The 21,363-nt window shown below is 42.4% G+C and overlaps 1 protein-coding gene across 2 annotated transcripts in view; it reads right to left on the reverse strand.

Annotated features, from left to right (window-relative positions):
• Window positions 1–662: 662 nt before the first annotated feature.
• LOC142590643 ((Lyso)-N-acylphosphatidylethanolamine lipase-like) overlaps window positions 663–21,363 on the reverse strand; it is a 44,249-nt gene continuing 23,548 nt past the window's right edge. For both annotated transcript variants that reach the window (XM_075703023.1, XM_075703013.1), the window contains exons 5-8: window positions 18,835–18,949; window positions 16,481–16,597; window positions 11,588–11,657; window positions 663–10,868 (exon numbers count right to left, since the gene is read on the reverse strand). In XM_075703023.1, coding sequence (XP_075559138.1) covers window positions 10,692–10,868; window positions 11,588–11,657; window positions 16,481–16,597; window positions 18,835–18,949 — 479 coding nt within the window. In that variant the 3' untranslated portion in view covers window positions 663–10,691. The remainder of the gene's footprint in view (window positions 10,869–11,587; window positions 11,658–16,480; window positions 16,598–18,834; window positions 18,950–21,363) is intronic.

Consider the following 21,363-nt stretch of genomic DNA (forward strand, 5'->3'; position numbering starts at 1 on the left):
AACAGGGCCACACAACTGATGGCTAATCGGCAAAGGCATAATGCTGCTGGATGCAAGGCTGTGGTTTAATTCGCGGAAGCGGCGGTTACATTTCCATGAAGGCCAATATAATTTGCTTCGATAAAGTTTGTTATTCATGTGGTTAGTTAATTTTTTGGTAATTTTAGTTCGGATGATTAGTCCAACCCCTCAATTGTGGAACCGAGACCAGGCAATGCTAGGAACATAACACTCTATTATGCCAAGAAAGCCACTGAATGCAACTTTCCTGCAATTGGATGCACTGCGACCATCTTTCTTCCACATATATGAAGCTTCCCTTGTTATTTGCCACTCTGTTAATCGTCTTCCTGGAAATTTTCTATTGCCAGTCGACATAACACAGGCAGTCACCGGAAATCAGAATTTATTGTGCTACTGCTTGCCAGTCTACAAGAGGCGCTCCTTTGCTTCTGGACAGTTTTTCATACATGTACACAAGTGGTTTTGTCATTCCAGACTACCATGTTTTAACCCTTGCTCCTTTTTTTGCGACATGGCCGTTAGTGACAAGCCCACTTGAACTAAGCACTGGCTGTTCCACATATGTCTGGTAGTGATGTCGACGTGCTATAGGTTTTTCAAACACCCAAGCTGTCATTTATGGCCTATAAAACAATAAGCAAGGTCACAATAACATCTTTATTAAAATACAGAGCAAGGATAGGCATTCCACTTCAGCAAGAATAATGCCACATGAAAATGTAATGCCCACGAAGTCTTTACAACAACAGTTGAAAATAAAACTCTTCATTCCAAGTGAAGTACAAGGTTTCAAGAACCACTCAGTTTTCGATACGATACAAGATATCCATAAAGATAACAAACTTAGCACCAAAAAAGAATGTATAATTCCTATATACATACAAACAGTGGTCTTACTGCCCGATGTACAACTGACTGAAATATGTACAGCAGACCTAGACACAGTACATCTACCTTGTAAATATGGTAAACGACTTATGGTCCCAGTTCTATAGGACTGCACGTACCCCCGTCTTTTTCCTTGTAAAGTAGGTCTGTGTAATTAATTAACCTACCAGTCATTCAGCTGATGTTTTGGACTAAGATAACTAATTAATCAGTGCATATGCACCTTAATACAAGCCTATTACTCTCTTTTCAGCTTTCTTACACTTCTGCACACACAGGCATGCAGAACATACAAAGGTGCCTGATGCCATGCTACGTAAACTTTAACATTTATATTAGAATTACAAACCTTGTAGATAATTATCCCTTCAATGAATGATAAGAATGAGGAAGTCAGGTCCCTTCCAAGTATTTGTGATAATTCAGCACAGCACCACAATGACAATAAAATACTGTCACTAGTTCAAAGCGAAACCCTATTTCTATACATACAGACAACTACCTGTAGTTTGGTGCCCCTCGATTCCTAGCTACTTGTAAGAATTGGAACAGTGATAAAGCACAACAGACAGGACACTATCAAAAGCAGTGGACAGAACAGATTTCTACTCCACCTGTTCACACATTCCAATATGTGAACAACTGGGCCAAAATTCATCTTTTGCTGCAAAAATGCCAGCATTTCTTTCTGTTATTCACATCACTCTTAAGTTATTCCACCAAGGCACATGCCAAACTAGACAAAGAGAAAATTAAACATCAATTTACTAAAACAAGTTGTTTGTGCAACACTAAACTGACATGCACGCTTAAATTTTATTTTCAACATTTTCACACCACACAAACAGCTTTAACTGTTGCGTCACTTATAGCTCAACCGAACGAAATTCAAGGCAGCAATGCATTATTCTGCCCAATCAAATGTCCTCTACGCAAAGAGATCAAACAGCTTTGTGGCTCTTTGGTGGAAACCAAGATTGTTATTTTGGAAGGAATAAAATTGTTTCATCCCATTAAGGTTTAAATGTAATAGAGATGGGCAACAATAAGTTCTGCTAGGCTGTGAAGAACGACCTTGAAAGTGCAGATGCTATGATTATCAGCAGAACCACTTAGTTACATGCACTTCACAGGGCCTTGCTGAGACATGCTTGGCACACTCAAGACCTATATGAGAGCATGCACTGAGAGTTTACGATAACAAGCACAAATTTTGCTACAAAGAATTGTAGTGGCTTTCTAAAGGTAACTAGTAAAAGGAAAAAGCTATACAAACATAAGAGAAAACAAAACATCTAAAACTAAAATATCACTACGAGGCTACATACCACAACTACACAGCAGTGCGACACACTTTCACAAAAATATTGAGTATAGAAATAACTAACTTTACCTAGCAGAATTTGATTGGACTAATCTTACAATAATAAATGCAGTGTTTAACATTTATTGACCAGAAACTCTTAAACTCGCTCCACCCACACTTTGTTTTTGTTGACAGTACTCCGATACACATAGCAATCTTTTTGGGGTGTGCATGACTATCCATCATCATCAGCAGCAGCAGCAGCAGCAGCCTATTATGTCCACTGCAGGACGAAGGCCTCTCCCTGCGACCTCCAATTACCCCTGCCCTGCGCCAACTTATTCAAACTAGCGCCCACAAATTTCCTAATTTCATCGCCCCACCTACACTTGTGCCATCCTTGACTGCACCTCCCTCCTCTTGGCACAGATTCTGTAACCCTAATAGTCCACCGTTTACCTAACCTACCCATTACATGACCTGCCCAGTTCCATTTTTTTTTTGTCTTAATGTCAGTTAGAATATCAGCTATAGCCATTTGTTCTCTGATCCAAACCACTGCATTTCTGTCTCTTAATGTTATGCCTAGCATTCTTTGTTCCATCACTCTTTGCACGGTCCTTAACTAGTTCTCTAGCTTCTTTGTCAGTCAAGTTTTTGCCCCATATGTCAGCACCGGTAAAATGCACCGATTGTACACCTTCCTTTTCAATGATAATGGTAAGCTTCCAGTCAGGATCTGGCAATGTCTGCCGTATGCACTCCAACCCATTTTTATTCTTCTGTAAATTTCCTTCTCATGATCAGGGTCCCCTACAAGCAATTGACCTAGGTAAATGTACTCCTTCACAGACTCTAGAGGCTGACTGGCGATCCTGAAGATACGCAAATACTGGACTTACACACACACATTTTTCAACCTGAGGAGCTGACAATGTCTGCCAATGTCGCTGCTGCTTCTGAATTTGAATTGCCCATGCCAAGACGAACGAGTTGACGTAATTTCCACACGACCTCCCTCTATGACGTTAGAAACTCCGGTGTTTTACTTGCACGAGTCACTGAAGCTGCCCATGCTCTGCGGCTGTGCTTAGTGGCCGCGGAGCGGGCTAGGTGGCGCTGGTGAATTGGCAGTCGTAAAAAATTAAAGGATGCAGCTCACAGTGGTGGGACCAAGGAGCTTATACAGTATACGGTGGAACATAGCAGCAACACAATGTGAATCAGCCAGTGCTGACATCACAAGTGAGAGGTACCATAGTCCACAATAGGTGGCATTACCCTGCTTTTCTATTTTTGTAAATTTCTCCCTTACAAAAGTTGTTTTCATTACAAAGGACGAATTCGTTATTATAAAAGCCTAATCTTTCAATCTAGCTTGACTTGCTATTTTCCTTTAGTGTCCCTTTGAAAATATAACCATGACTCCAAGCATAACTTGCCTGGTAATCTTTACTTTTGTGATGACATCGCACATGACATTTTCTTAGAAAAGGTAACTTCAGAAGCAAAAGAAAGGAAGCTTATGGCTAATACTTCAAGGAACTAAAAAAAAGAAGGGGGGAGGGGTGAAGGGCTTTTTAGCTATGAAGGAGGTGTATTCTGCCCTGTTGAACTGGCAGCCCTAAATCCATGCTACTTTTTACGATTCGATAGGGTCCGTGCAGTTGTAGCCTGTACAGTGCATGAGGGACATAACACAGCTCCCCTCCAATGCTGTATATTTTTTATCCTTGCAATCGTAGAAAAACTACAGCAATATTACTTTTCCTCCCGCCTTTTTTTTTTTTTTTAAAGCTTCAATACGTGCATATAGAACTGTTGGTACATCGCAAGCCCTTCTAAAATTTAAAATGAAGCTTATTGCCTATATTTCCACACTTTTAGTGACTAAAAGATGGAGACCACACTAATAACACGAAACCTTTGCTCTCTATTTAGAGTATGTGCAAACAGTAGTCCCAACTTAAAATGTAACAACCATCTTCATGACAAAACCTTTACGTTCTAGTCTCACAAGCGTAGCAACAAAGAAGCAGAGTTTATAAGGCTTCCCCATTACGATATACTTTATACTATAGCAAGGAGCTGAGCATCCAAACAAGTACAATACACTTAACGAGGAAACTGTGAAAGGTCCACACAACATTTATAGAAGTATTACAAGCACTTTAACAAAACGTAACAGGGATTGAAAACAAGGTGGGAAAAAAAATACAACAAGACAGTAACCCGTACATGTCATGCCATTTTCAATAAGGAACACATCAAACCTTATAATGCCCAAACCTTGCACAACCTACTTGCCTTCAGTCTTGTAGTAGTCTTTCTATAGTCATACCACTACAGAGGGCACATCTAAAGAGGCAAAGTTCGCTGAGTGAGTCATATCTGAAAACATTATTGAGGTACCAGTATTGTATCAACCCAGTGATAGAAGATGCTAGAAGATAGCATTAAAAGAACATCAATAACAGTTGTTTAAAAACAGACATTTTCTGCATAGATGCACCTACTGTTATATTTTCAGCATGGCCATTTTAGGACATCTGCTTTTGTGCTAAAGGAAGACTTGAATACCTAAGCCTTTTTCCCTATAGCAACAACATGGAATGAATAAATTTCTTATGCGCTCCTACATATCAACCTTGAAAGAAGCTATACCAAATGAATTGCTGTGCGCATAGAATATCATCAACACTCAGACAGGTCATCCAAGTGAAAAGCTAATAGTGGCCCGAGTACATGCGTACAATAGGTTCACCTGCAAAACTGAAAGCAGCATTGATGCGGCTATATAACCCGAATTGCAACACACTTTGCCTCACAAAATATCCACCAGTAGACCATCAAACAAACCCTTATGTTCCAGGGTGATGAGATGATAAACAAGCTTCAAATGGGGGTGGGTGTAAACACTATAGTAAATGACAACACTAAAATCACTGTCCAACTCAACGAAAACTCGTATAGAGATGCCAGAAAATTATGTTTGCTTATCTCCATGACATCACGGTGGAAATGAACTCCTTTCATTAAACTGTAATTTACAGTGCTTCTAGGTGTGGGCAGCCATGTTTTGCCAGGGGATGCGGGAACTGGAGGAAAGAACGAAACTAAAACTGCGATAACACTCAACCTCCTCTTATCGCATGCTCACTGCCAGCGTCTGCTCGCCCCATCATAGGTCTTAGGATAGATACAACATGCTTCTCACGTCATCATTTTCCTTAAGGACACCAAAGGCAAACGTTAAGCCGAGCTAAAGTGACACAATACTGCTTGATCAAATATTATCGGGAACAGAGCTTTAGTAAACGATAAATTGATGTAGATGGTGAACACGAATCGAGACTCTACTAGGAGATACTAGTACAGTTAAACCACGATATGACGAAGTTGATAAAATCGGCAATTTGCTTCATTATATCGAAATTTCATTGTATTGAAATTCCACCTTTTATGCGAACAAGTAGTCGCCAAACGATTTTTCTTCAACAAAAAGGGGTCAAAGAGTTATTCGAATTATCGGGCAATCGAAAAAAGCTAATTTGAATGAGAAAATAATTCATTTTGATGAATTTGGGAGTCTGCGATGAATGATATGGTTTCATGCCACTTCTACGATATCTTCACATTGGCGGTACGAATTAAGCAAAGCCAGCCACGTTTTTGCGTGCACTCCACCACCGTGGCTGATAGCGTCGCCCACTGGTATGATGCTACAGTAAAACCTCGTTAAACCGTACCCGCTTAAACAGTAGTTTCATTTTAAAAGTAGTAAGGTCAAATCCCTGACTCAGCGGCCATTGAACATAATGTGTTTTGTATCCGCATAAACTGTACCAGCTTATTATGTACGCATCGGTTAAAACATAGCGTTTCCACTTTTCGTCGTGCAAACACGGCGGTGCGTCGTCTCCAACGGGTGGCCCGGCAGAACAACAAGCCTCAGAGATCAGAACAACGGCCTCCAAGCGCCCTGTGTGTTTGCGTGTTAAGCCACATCAACATCAACATCATTTCGGCTCCGTGCCAGTGAGCATTGTGGCGTCGTGCAAGCGAGGACTCATGTCATGCCGAAGCTCGGATAAAAAAGACGCCGGGTGCTCAGCATAGAAGAAAAATTGGACATCGTTCGTGCTATCGAACGTGACATGAAGTCGGCACTGGCATGCGACAGGGATCTGCTGTTGACTACAGTGTGTGGCATTTGGAATGCGAAGTTGCTCGACAGCGCTGCTGCGACCGTGAAGAGATGTCGGCTACGAGGTTCGACTTTTCGCCATCATTGCCTCTGTTGTTGCCGAAGCGTCAACTAGCGACAGTGATAAGGACGACACGGAAAGCGACAGCACGGGCGATTCAGGCCCGACAGTGGCAGCAGCTGCGCGTTACATCAGCCTCATGAATGTAATCATCGCGACGAGACCGGGCGCAATAACGTAACTATTCCAAACGAAAAGTATTCCGAACTCCGGCACCCGGCAATGAAAAAGGTGCCCCGGGACTTCTGCAGCACTGCTGCGCGCGTGCACAGAGAATACGTAATGCCAACGAGGAATCTGCCATGCGAGCGTTTGCCAAGAAGAGGGGGCTGGCTGAAAAGCTGGCACACAGCTTCAGTAAGTTTGAGGCCACTGTCGTTGTGCTAGGCCGCCGTGGCATCAAACGAAAATAACAATTTTGTCGTGCGAAGTGAATAAATACTGCATGTTTTTTTCCCCTTTCATCGCACTCTCTCTGAGTTCCGCTTTCGACAGGTAAGTGGGCGAGCTCATGCTATTTCGGTTAAACAGTACTACCGTTTAGTACATACTTTTTCCGAGCTCCGGCCAACTACGGTTTAACGAGGTTTTCACGGTATTGTGAAAAGCGCCGGTAGGGGGGAGCAAGTGCTTCGTCTGCCTCTCGCAGCAATGGGTGACCGAAACTCGAGATTACACAACCTCTAATACTAAACGCATGTGAAGACCTCTTACATGATGTCATGCCATCTCGGCACGCCCACTCTTTGCACACGCTGATTACCTCTAAAGCAGAGTGCGCGGCTGCGTATGCGCTCAGCCATGCTTACAGCCATGTGCAGCAGCCACTGCTGAGGCGCGCGCCAACTTACGCTGCCCCTTACGCACCCTTGATCGAGTTACCGCCAACTAGCTCCCCTCCTCTTCTTTTTTACGTTTGCTCGCACGGGAAGGCGGCACTCCTGAAGCCACCATCTTTCTCGTCTCACCTTCGCACACTTTCACTCGCACCAAAACCAAACAGAGCGCGGGGCACAACAGGATCTTATCGCACTTGGACTTTGTACGGAGCATAATGGGGCTCCACTTCGGCAGCCACTCGTGTCACGCGGCGAGTGATTTGTGCGTTTGCAAGTAGCCGCTTGTAAACCAATGATTTGACCATCTGCATCTGCGGAAGTTTCCATTTATTGTCTCGGCATTCCTTTGCGGCGGCAGTGAAATTTCGTTATATTGAAATTGCATGCATACTTCGTTACATTGAGGTTCTAAATACATGGATTCTATCGACACGAGGTTGCGAAAAGTTAAATACTTCTTTATATCGACGTTTAACAGGCCAATGATGTCGTAATGCCTCATTATAATTGTGTCACTAGGGCTCAAACATTAATAATAAAAAAAATCATTGGATATAATACAGAAGAAATTACTACTTGTCTACTTCTATTTAATTCGTAGAAAAAACTCATTTATGTTACCCTTGAAAATGATGCAGGTATTCTGAAGGTGTCATTTTTGTTCAACTCTGCACTGCCTGAACTTTCACATTTTGGTATTTTCAGTATCACATTGTGCTCTGCTGGTTTTGCTGGCTCACGAAGCTCATACTAACTGCAAATAGCGGAAAATGCCATGTCCATGTCATGTTTCTGGGTGGTTTCTGGCCGTGCTTCTGTGTTTTATGCAAAAAGCCATAGTGCCAGCTCTTGGGTGCCATTTTACCCACTGACAGCAGTAAAGGGCAGCGATGACATATGCATTGTCACGTCGCCTCACTTGTGGCGAGCGATTTGCACAGTGCTAGAGGAATGCAGCCCCTTAGTTGCAAGTTTCTGTGGAACAAAAGAACTAAGCCGGCACAAAACAAGCACTGCAAGGTTTCTGTCCGTGTCAACTAAATGTTTGCCGTTAGTGTGCCTTTACAGTGCTTGGAATTCTGAGGCGTTATGTTGGCACATACAAGTGTACATACAGTGCCAAAAGGCTAGTTTCCATTTAATGACTAAAGTACATTAATTTAGATTTTATCTTTTAAACTTGTTCAATTGAGCCGCACAAACACACTTATGACACTGCATAAAGAAATCACTGCAGCCTTCCCCACTCACAAAACTTTGGTGAGACAAGGGATATAGGAACCAGCAGTCAAATTAATATGAATGCCGCAACTGGTCTTTTGCTAACATACACTCTGTACAAGAATACATCAGCAGAATTTGCGCACTTCACTGGGCACAAGGTTACATTTTACCTGACCTCACTAAATTTCCTATTCAACTCAAGATATCACAGGAACATTTTTTATGCTGCAACTCACTAAGCAAGTTGGGGGTTTCTGACCTTCTAGGCTTAGTTCTCTTCAAGGGTTAGTTTTAGGGTTTGAAGTATCTAACAATTCAAAAATATTTGGCTGAGAAGTGTACTAACATGAAACAAATATGGCTTACACAGCTTGCATGGGGTCACTTTTCTGAAGAAACAGTGCATCTCCTTCAAGAGGAACACGATTAAGCATCTCGAGGAATTCCCACAAACAGAGACCAGCTCTCTAAGCGAAAACAGTAAAATCTCAAAAACAATAACAAAAGACTATTAACAAAAAATTTGTTCATAATCCTCAGCCACCCATAGCAAAAATTTCAGTTGCACATAAAAAATAATCCATTTTGTGTAGACTCTAAATCAATGTTTTACCCGACCAATGAAGTGATCTTTATGTGATGTTTTCAAGTTACCTAAAAATTTATATTCATCATAAGAATGGCTATAAAAAGAGGTCATGGGGCTAGTCGCCATATACAGGCAAAAATAAGTCTGCTCCTTGAAGTACTCGATTTGTTTTAATTCAAGTAATTTCATTTAACTAATTCAGTCACTACAACCTCTGCTACAGAGGCTGACTGTGTTAGATTTGGGAAGAAAAATCTATGACAAAATATCTGCATTTTGTTAAACTTAGCAGGTGAATGACATAGGGTGGTAGTGTGCTCAACCCCTAACAGCCTCAGTTAGCCTTAAGGACTGCAAATCATAGCGTCATAAAAGCAGATGACAAACTAATGTCCATTGGTTGATCTCAATTAGGCATTTCTGCTTCACCACAGAATCCACTTTCTATATGTCAATGTGAAGTGGACTCAAGTTTAGCACTTGCTGCACACTGGCCTGCACCTTCACACAAATGACTGCATGAAGGCAGGGATTAAAGCCAGAAGTTCAAGATAGAATCATGTCACTTTCACTTCAAAGAACCTTGCATTGTTTTAGCATTCTCAGTAAACATTAATGCAGAACTTTGTTGCTTTGGAATGCTGGCTGCATTTTATGACACTATGAGGCTCACTTCAACAGTAAGAGCAGTCATATGTGAAATGATCTTGACACTTTTTTAATCGCAAAGAAGCAGACTCAGTGTAAGTTATACTGTTTCCAAAATATGCTGCCATGACAGCTTTCACTACGGTCCAACATTATTTTTCTTTCCAAATGGCAGATTTAGACTTAACTCAAATGACTCAAGTTGGTTCTCCAGATCAACCACACATTCCTAATTGCAGATTAACTTCATGGCAGAACACTCGTAGCAGCAACTTGGTGAACAATGGAAGGAAAAGATACAAGTGCACAACAGTGACCCGAAGGAGAAGGTGCTTGAAGTTCACAAGCAAGTTTCAGAAAAGGGCCAAAATACACACGCACCGCACACGACTGTTAAGGCCGTTTACGAAAATACAATCTCTATCTATCTCTCAAGCATAGCCATTCTCAAAAGCTTCATACTTAGAACTAAATAGTTCAGACTGCAATATAGGCCAAGCAGTGACTTTCATACTGTTGTGCGATAAGAAAATTGTCATTTGAGTGCAAACTTGCTTTTGCACATGGCCATTTAACACCCACAGTTACAATCATCCTTTAGCAGAAACTTCCTTCAGACTCGTACACATGCCTATCTTCTGACCATTCTTTTATGCACCTCTAACCATGCACAGTGGTTTGTGAGCAATTTTTGCACAAAGAAACAATAAAATAATGAAGTGGTGGTATAAGTCTAGGTTTGCTATACTAGAATGTAGAAAAATGTTTTCCACTACGATCTGCCGCATTTGGCATTTAATTCCTCACTCAAGTGAATGCTGATCGCAATAATTTTAAACACAGCTAATGAAGGTAATGTGGTTCTAAAGCTAAATGAAGCATAATAGCATTTTATAGCAAGCCTTTCAGAGAGCAAGCCGATGCATCATTTTTCTCTGCTCCCGCTCTTCCCTTTCCTTCTCCTCAGCCAAGGCACGATTTGTCTTCTCAGCTGCATCTGCTCCACGACAGATCTTCGACACAATTTCATTGAATTGATCAGGTTTGTCAGCAAAGATGTGATGGCCAGCACCATCAATGATCTGCAAGGGTACAAACAAAATAATACAAGCAAATACAAAGGTCAGGACACCTATAACAGTGTTTTTCAGTGTTTTCTTTTACATTGTTTTTACTGACAAATGGATCACACAAAAAAGAATTAAGCAACAGCTCCAACGAAGCAGCCATATCTTTAAATATCCTTTTTAACTATAACTATTAGATATAACTACTTTTGATCTCTCATATTTGCAGTAGTGTATAGCACTATCGTAATGAAGTGCAGCAGTCACAGGTGAGGAACTCAAACAAAACTTATGCGTTCTCAGCCCCACCCCTCTTGTCCCAAGATTTTGCCAGTGAGAACAGCCCATGCCATGTCACATAAGCGGCACTGTATGTTTTCTGCCTTCATGAGACCTCCCACACATAGACAAAACTGCCACATCTGAAAATAGCGGCCTAGACCATGTTAAATGGTCTAGGCATTAATTTGAGTAATTAGAGAAGATCACAGTCTGTTAGCCTACAATTTTGAGCTACTGATCACTGCAAAAGAGATGACCGTGTTCAGATGTGTGGAAGTGCCATGCGCTGTAAAGGAGTGCAATGCATGGGCGTTCGTGAGTGCTTTGACAAAACAAAGATGTACAGCACTGCACAGCACAAATAATGCGATGACACATGCACATGATGTCTAACTAGCATTCCTAAAATGTGTGCACAAGAAAGCATGGCCAAAAACTCTTATGATACTTGCCTCAACATCCACTTCACTCTCTTGCCTAAGTCGCTGAACACGAATACCAGGCTGTTTGTCAACCCAAGATCTAAGAGTACAAAACAGGAAAGTGTGTATATTAAAGTGTAAACTAACGAAGAAAAAAATAGCATTATAGCTTATGCCATCTTCCGCCACACAAGACAAGCTATATTGGCAGGCTGTTTTAGTTGCTGGCTAATTCGTAGCTTTCGTAACTAAACGACTATAGTCCCCAGACGCATGACAATCTGCAGTTTAAGGCCTTCAGTCTCCTTTGACCACTGTGTTAACAGCTGTGGCATATTACTCCTTAACAATGTCAGGTAATGTGTACGAGAACATTGAAAATGCCCCACAGTACACCTGATGCACCCTTAGTTGTGAACTGCACCTTTATCCAATAGACATCTTCAGAGGCCAGACAACTGTATACAGTCGAACCCACTCATAACAATATTCAAGTGCCACAAAAATTCCATTGTTATAACCGATAATTGTTATAACCGGGTTGCATGAAAAAATTGAAATAGGGGGATGGCAGAGCTGGTGTGAGAAAACTATGGCGGGAAGGCCAGTGTCCCTGCCCAACACCTTCCTCCACTCGAGTGCTGGTTGTGTTCACTCTTTTAACTGCTTCCTGGGCGCTCCGATCGCATTTAACAAGCAGCGGCTGTCAGCGTTAAAGAATGGCACTGCTATAACAACTGCACAGAAGGGCCACGGGTGGCAAGCAATATGCGAGCTCCACCGAGGCATCGCTTTAGTGGCACCAAAAGGGGCCTTTTAAGTATTGGAAAAGGCTGCCGCCGCAGCCTGTCAGCTTGAGAAATCCACAAGAAACGCTGAGGCGATATCGCCACAAGCATCTCGCCATGAACTTGTCACTGGCTTGCACGAGAAAACCCTATATCCATCAGCCTTGCATGCTTTACGCAAAGCTTGCCGACATCCTTCTCCAAGGCATGCAGCTGCTCCACATAGTGCAGCGGAAGTCCCTCCAGTTCCTCATGAAAATGAAGCCCAGAAAGGACTGAATCATTTGCCGGGCCTCCTGTGAGTACAACGTTGAGGCAACTTGCCCTACCGCGTCACCGATGCCATCGTCACCGTCGCTATCTGATGCAAGCATGTTCGCGCCGATCGTCTCATCGGTTAGAAGCACTTAGTTTCCAAATCTATAGCCGTGCGCTTTCTTTTCACTGGCAATGTCGTGCATTGCCGATGATCAGCGGGCGGATCAGCCGTCTTCCCTTTCGGCGGCGAGTCAAACCAACTGCTGGTCAAATGAGCCTGAGACGAGCGCTTCAGCTGTTTGCAGAACTGCGCTGAATGAGGAGCCAGTGAGCTTCATGCGAGCAAACTGCGAGCAGCGCAGTGGGCGTGGTCCATTCGCGTTTTGGAGGGTGGGGCGGCGTAGAGCTAGCTATGGGTGCAGCCCATTCATGTTCGGAAAGCTGGAAGGGCGACGGGAGAGAGGCGCACGAAGATGGCTGGAAAATGAGCACGTGGCGGCTATCAGAACAGCGGCCCATCGTACAGCAGCTCGAATTTCTCGTTTTGTTTTTTTCTTTTCAAGGATTCTGGATTTTACTACCTTTCGGCGCGGACACCCAGCCGCCATACTTCATCGTTATAACCCATAATGCGGCATCGGGGCATTGTAGTAAGCGGGTTATTTCATGATGGAAAACATACAAAAGTAGACAGTGCAGCAGGCTCTCGTTATTATAACCGATATATTGTTAGAACTGGTATCATTGTAAGTGGGTTCGACTGTATCACTTTTTGTGCAACTAGGTTTGTGTCGCTATTCTATATTTTCAAATGTAGTTAACCTTAATATAACGTTGATAAAATCAGCATGTTACCTTATTATATCGAAATGTCATTATATATCGGCTAATCGTGTCGCCCTCAGTGGGGCGATGCTATCATGAAAAGCGGCGGCAGTGGGGAGCGAATACTTGGCTACCTCTTGCTTCAACGCGTCTCCGAACCTCGAGATTATGCAACCTCTAGTACTTAACGTGCAGGAAGACAGCGCACATGATGGCACACTATCTCAGCACACCCGCTCTTTGCGCATGCAGCAGATTACCTCTACAACAGGGCAAGCGGGCTGTGTATGCGCTGACAGCCATGTGCAGTCCCAGCGGCTCTACAAAAGGAGACACGCGCCAACCTGCTCCCCACTTGCTCCTGTACCCCTCCCTTCGTTTGCTTGATCATGTTACAGCGAACTCGCTCTTCTCCCCCTTTTCCCCTTGCTCATGCAATAAGACGTACTCATCATGCCACCCTCCTTTGCGGCTCACCCTCACGTGTGGCTCCTTCTTCTCTCCTCCCCCTTTCCCCTTGCTCACGCAGGAAGATGTGCTCATCATGCCGCCCTCCTCCTCGGCTCACCCTCACCACACACAGCATGAGGAATGCGATAGAATCTTACCATACTTAGACTATATACGGAACATGACAGTGTTCCGCTTCAGCGGTCGCTCAGTTTGAGAGGTACGAAGCAGCCACTTGTAATTCAACCAATTGACCATCTGCATCCATGGAAGTTTTCATTTATTGTCTTGGTATTCCTTCGTGACAGTAGTGAAATTTAATTATATTGAAATTTTGTATAAACAGACTTCGTTATATTTAGGTTCTAAATGCATGGTGTTCCATGAACAAGAAGTTATAAAAAGTTAAATTATTCGTTACATCGAGAATTTCGCTATACTGAAGTTCATTATATCAAGGTTTAACTGTAGATCAGCGTCAATGCGGCACCAAACACTAACTTTGGTCGCCAACAATTGGTGAGGTAGCATTGCTTAGGCCTTTGAAAGACCAAGTCAGACAGCAGATGACAAACTGTCACGGGGAGTTTAATTGTTCATCTGTGATCAGCCCCACACCAAGCACGGGCCAGACTAAGGGCTGCAGAAACGTTCGTTTGGGTCCACGTATGACCAGCTGACAATTACAGCAAATATGCCTACCAATTTAACCTGGTGCTTACTGGACGGAACAGGTGAAGCTCGCCTGTAGACGGAAAGCACCGAGCTGAATTTGCACAACACATCCTAAACTGCTGGCACTGCCCTGTCAAGGTCGCACATCGCAGCATCGCTACGACATACAAATGCATAATAATCATGGCCTTCGGTCTATTTCAAGTAGACTGAAGCACAATGCTAAGCCAAAATTATGCACGGATTTTCTGTGCTGCTGGCATCATAAAAAAATATTGAATTTATGCACAAAAATATGTGAACAACAGCAATAAGAAAATAAACTGATTCAAGAGATGAAACTGTTTCCCCTCCTTCCCAAGTAAAGAACCTTTTCTATTTAGATTTGTCAATGTCTGGCACTTGGTGTGAAGGTCTTATGCAAATCCTACAACTATTCAAACTATTCACTTTGCAATTATTTAACATTAATTACTCCTTGCTTCTACTTTCACTTAGAACCAAAAAATTGATACTTGCACAAACCTAGGTGCCACGTCTTGTCTCATAAATCAGTGCCCTAACTGTAACAAGCAATAAAATATGTTACATCTCTTGCACATAAGCAGCTTGCAAGGAAAACAAATGAGATACAGTTAAACCTTGATATAACGAATTTGGTAAAATCGGCAATTTGCTTGTTGTATTGATAATTGACCTTTTATGCAAATAAGTATAGTCACTGATTAATTTTCCAAACCATCGGGCTATCGGAAAAAGCAAATTTGAATGAGAAAAAATTCATTTTGTTGAATTTGTGAGTCAGCGACAAAAGACACGGTTTCATGCAATGTCGATGATATCTTCACATCAGTGGTACGAAGCAAAGCCAGACACGCTTTCATGTCCACTTCACCTCGGCAGCTGAAAGTGTCGCCCACACTAGGATTGTTTCATTTGCTTCTCGCTTCAACACATCTCCGAAACTCGATTACGCAACCTCGAGTATTAAATGCACAGGAAGACAGTGCACACGATGCCACGCCATCTTGGCAAGCTCGCTGTTTGCCCATGCGGCAGATTATTTCTAAAACAGGGAGCGCGGGCCGTGTATGCGCTAAGCTATACGCAGCTACAACCACACTAGAAAAGGAGATGTGGGCCAATGTGCCCCCCACTCCCTTCATTGCAACAGGATTTTTTTCTGGAAAATGTGTTCACTTTGCACACTGGCAGGCTTCAATCTTAAGACGAGGCCCATAAAGAGATAACGCAAAGCACGCACAATTGCATTACTGCGAGCTCGCCCCCACCCCCAACCTTTCCCCTTGCTCGCATGGGAAGAAGGCACTCATCAAGCCCCATCCTTCTCGGCTCACCCTCACACACTTTCACTCACACCCAAAAAATACAGAGCGCAAGGAGCAATAGGATCTTATCGCACTTGGGACTTCGCATGGAACATGATGCTGCTCTGCTTCAGCGGTTGGTAGCTCTTGTTTGCAGGGCAGGCAGTTTGAGAGCCTGAGAGTTTCACATTCCCAAGCAGCTGCTAGTAATTCAACCATTTAACCACTGCATCCGCATAAATTTCAATTTATTGTCTCGCTAGTCCTTATCAGTGGTAGTGAAATTTCGTTACAATGAAATTGTGTATAAGCACACTTTGTTATACATACTGAGGTACTAAATACATGGTGTTCTATGGACAAGAAGTTATAAAAAATTTAACACTTCATTATATCAAGAATTTCATTATATTGAAGTTCCTTGCTATTAAGGTTTAACTTAAAAGTTGTTCAAATGTTCACGCTTTAAGTACATACATGTATACAAATATGCATTCTTGTTCAAGCCTTGTACAATTTACAAAAATCCCCTTGTACTTTTGAGCATGCCAATCCACACAGAAACTACTACTAGTGCAATGCCTTGAAGTGTCACTGACCTTGAGCCATAGATGAATGTCATAGGCACACCTTGATGGAGCTCTCCAATGCGGCTAATCATAGGGTATCGAGCCCAGCCATACTGCGTCATCATAGCCTTGAAGGCCGATTCTCCACTGCATGATCAGTAAGCAGCGAAAGGGCTGGTCAGCACAACTTTTAAGGGATGATCACAAAGAAAAAAATCCACACACAAATCCACACAGCCAAGAGACTAGGCTTGCCAGCTTGTTTTGTTTTTTGTCTCAATGCAATGTTTTAAATTAAAACTTCAAGAAAAGAGACTAGCGCATGCACCATTGGAATAATGATCAGAACAACCATGACAGTACTAATAGAAAGCTGTCTTATTTCTCGAAATGTGAGACCAATCAGCTAAGGACACTACTATGTGGAAATGCAACTTGTGGCCAAATAAGCGTGTTGCATGTACATATTTTCATAGCTGGAGCATATTAAAACCAGGTAAAACAACGCTATTTTTGGTGTCCAGTTTTATCGCAAGATGTTCTCAGACTTGTACTGAAAATTATTTTGGTCAGCACAAGTCTTTAAAAAAGAAACTAGTAAGATCTGACACTATCTAAATTCTAAAGCACAAACGCACTCAAAAGTGCTTTTCTTGCTAATTTATGTACGATCACTGGAACTGGCATGCACCAGTGCACCCTTAACACTTAGACTGAAAGCACACTTAGACACCATGCAGCCAAACTATCACAGGTTTTAAAGACACACTAAAGGCAAATAATAAGTCAATGCAGACTGCTAAATACCCTTCCAGAGAGCTCACAGCGTTTGTTTTGTGCCAAGAAGCAACATAGCAGCAGAGAAAATAACTACTAAAAGGGCACATTCTTTTACCGCAATTCAAATCACCTGCAATAAGTGAGGCAGTGTAATGCAGCAAATGTCACCACCACTGTTTGCCACCGTCTTTCAGTAAAATGGAAACCGTGAGCTGACACCGATTTTTTCTTTTTCTTTTTTAATGCAAAAGGCCAGCTAGTAACCGACCCAAGACAGTGCCGTTTGTTGTGTTGACAAGACCAAAATAAAGTGCACTTGTTCTCCTGGTTTGCGAAACTCGTAATAAAGAGGCAACCACATGCAAAAGATATTCAACTAACGAACAACGTGATAGACGGACCCTGTTGTACTGCCACGTCTCGTGGGATAACGATATAGTACATGGGCGCGACATCGAGAAAAAGAAAGTAGCGATAAACTTTCGTTGTTGTCGGAATGAATACAATCACACACTTGTAAAAACTTCTCACGCATGCTGCAAGGCCAACGTTTTACCCAGAGGATGCCAGATCTAGTTTAGCTGTGCCATCATAGTCAGTAAAAATGCACTTCATGCCGCCAGCAGTAAATGATGTGGCACCATCTGACAGCTAGGAATCAAAGCTCTTTTGTGACTACATTGCCACCGAGACTATGGCGCACGTGATCTCGGATGCTTTATACTAGTGTCATATGAGACGAAGCGAAGGCTGATTTTACCATTCATTTCTTGGTGTCACGTGGGAGAACAAGTAGCAACAGAGAACTGTGATACAGGTGGGTGCACTAGTCGCCGCAACGCTGTTATGCAACTATGTGGCAACAGGCGGGCCAATCTTACAGGTGACAAGCAAAATTTCAACTAGTAGGAGAAAATTCTGCGTCCAATGTGATGTCTTGGGATGCCATTGGCTGTATCTTCACTCAGTTTTCGGCTGTGCTTTTCCATTTTACGCAAATAAAAAATACAAACTGAAAAAGAAAAGCTCTAGTGCCGGCGGTCGGGTGCCATTTTACCCCCCGACGACAGTAGTGCGGTAATGGTGTATGCAACATCACAACTCCTTGCTCGTGGGCAGGAAACTTGAATTGTGCTAGAAAATGCAGACCCTTCAAATGCGATTTTCTCTTAAAGGAAGAGTTTCCTTGGCACCACACATGCCCTTCGCGGTTTCTGGAATTGAATTTTACATTTCCCGTTGACATAATGTTTGCCGTTACTTTCCCTTTAAATACATCGGTGCAATGCACAGGGCCTGCTTCATCATGCGTTTTGAGTGTTTAGTGCAGAAAGCTGGTAATTATTGTATATCAATCGGGCAAACCATTGGATCAAACATTATGGCATCTTTTTGCCTTTTCTTTCAATTCAATACACTAGATAATGAATCGATTCCCACACTACCATCAAGGTCAAATAAACAGAACGTAACTGTACTGTGCTCAAAGTTTATAATTCAGATGACAAAGGTTCTTTTCTTTTGACAAAAAGAGAAATATAATGAAAATGTAAAGGAAGTCCCGACAATATAACCAATAATACGCAGTGGCAACAAAACCTTACCTAGGTGTTTGAGCATTGCAGTGGTAAATGTACTGTGGAACTGTCTGATTATCATCCACCACATGTCCGTACTTCTTTCCAATATCTGGCCTGATTTTTTCTACTAGCCGAGGACCTGGCAAACAAAAGAAAACAAGTACAGGTTAGCGCTTAGTACAAATTTTAAGGGTTGGCTTTAATGACAATTAAAAAGTAGTTTAACAAGCATTAACATTGACAAATGTACGAGTCAATATTCACCCTTGATCACACAAACAACAATGCAACAGGGAATTCTGACCTCCTGGACCTCTTTAAAAGGTACCTGCAACGGTTTTTGTTGTACGCTTAGACAAAGAGGGTATGTCTTCAGCAATGCTTTCTCACAAGAATTTCCTGTCAGTGCGATATAAGAAAGGCATGACTTGTTAAACGTTACCCTCTTCTCAAACCACAGCGTTCCCCCTCAAGCTTTACTGTGGGCTGCCATCGATACAACCCCACTTCTTTCATCAGTTGACAGGAATGTTGTCTACTTCCGGTTGATTTGTACGAGTGTGTTCCCACAGCTAATTCCTATACACATGGAGTGAACTCTCAAGACAAACTTCACACAGCGAATGGGGACGTAGCAGCTCGACACGCATTGTTTTCTGGCTTGCACTACATTAAGCGAAAAGAGACAGATGCCTCCGTGGGCGTTCGCCACATTGCTGCAAGCATATATGCAGTGTACAAACTACAAAGCAGCTGTTTCCGGTGTTACTTAAGTTTAATAACAACATGATAACATATAAATGTATCCAGTGCTGTATGGTTACGATTCCCTCTATATTACACTCGCAAGATTTATCTGTAGCCATCAGCAGTAAAAACAAGCATTACCACAGCTAGGCTAGAGCTGCCACGAACTTATGAATGTGATGAAATGGGCTATATTTCTAATGTTTTCTTTACTCTAGAATTTAAAAAAGAAGGAAGAAAAAAAGAATGCAAGCGGGAATCGAGCCCACACATCCCGAGTGGAAGGCTGAGATGGTACCAACACACTCAAGTCTAACTCAAGATGGCAGCTCTTTGATGGATGTTTTCTCTCGTGTGGTAAGGCATGTCCAATTGCCTTCGCAGCGTTTTTTTTTTTTCCTGGTCTCGGCTTGTCAGGATAGTCTTATGGTACCATGCTAGGCAAATTAATACACAAAACTTGGCTCTCTGACAAATGCAGAGCCTACAGTTGCCACTGAAAGTGCCTTTCCTTCAAAACTGCCACTGATTGCTCTGTTGACCAACCTGCAGTTTTGATGAAGGAGTTTGGTGTTGACATTGATGCGCAGCGCTCGCATCTTCTACAGCATGCAGTCTCTGAAGTTTACTTCCTGCATGCACCAGCAGTGCAATATGAGCGCAGTACAGCATTGGTACCATTCATGTTCCTGCCCCTATACAAGACATTGCTTCATCTATTTTCATTGAGAACTGCTCCACGTTTATTGGCTGCTGTCACCACAGTTGCAGCAGATGATTGACATTCTCAGACAGAAGTGGGCCATTGGTTTGAAAAAATGTTCACATTTATTGCACTTGTGTATTTATTTTTAAGGTTACGCAAATTATTATGCATAAATGTAGTATTAAATATAAACTTAATGAAGTGACATGATTTTAACAGTCCTCATGACGTTGCGTGGGTAATTAGATTGCTCGCCCGAGTGGCATCACTCAACCATGCTATGTAGCGGTGGAAGGGGCGGCTGAAAACTCGGGGGGGGCGGCTTCGCTGCAATTGGCAGCGATGTATACATTTTGAAAACCTTATAATAAATTACATTGTTTACGTGGAGCACATAAATATGTCTCCTAATGCTTAGAAGGACCTACCCTACTGACTCGGTACGTTTGTACACAATCATCAAAATCGTTTCGGGGTCCTTTTAATGTGCCCCTGAAGCAATATGGTCACAGAAAGTGGGAATCAAACTTGTAACCTTGCATTGCAAGTAATCTGCCATTTTCATTTTCTGGTGATGGCCACTGCCCCACTCAACTGGAGATAAACTCCTGTTAATTAAACTCCAGTTAATTTGATCCCAATGTCCCCGCCAGCACCCGTGCATTTCTATGGGCTCAACCTTTAGTTATTTCGATCCTAAAATTGGCCTTCACCAACTAATTCAAACTTGGCTGGTCCACACACACTCGCCAGACCTCTTTGGTGACGCAATAGCAATCCTTTTAGTAGCAGTGTCTGCCTCAGCAGAACTTAGGAGACAGTGAATTGAAAACATCTGCACCACCCTGGTTTGTATTTCCCACCAACATGCTATCAGGTGAAGTCGAAGCGCGTACTAAAATAATGCAATGGTGGGCTTCAAATTCAAAATTTTTTTTCTCTATGAAAACGCTAATTACTTCTATTAAAATTTCCATGGCAAGAGTTGTTATTCTTCTCGATGATATCCAATTTTTTGCTTATTTTTTTGTGGACCACCTTAGTGTGTTACCAACATATGAACATAGGCCAAAATAGAATTTTTGCCAAATTCAGGCTTT

Source organism: Dermacentor variabilis, chromosome 1 (assembly GCF_050947875.1).
Source record: "Dermacentor variabilis isolate Ectoservices chromosome 1, ASM5094787v1, whole genome shotgun sequence".
Lineage (NCBI taxonomy): Eukaryota > Metazoa > Arthropoda > Arachnida > Ixodida > Ixodidae > Dermacentor > Dermacentor variabilis.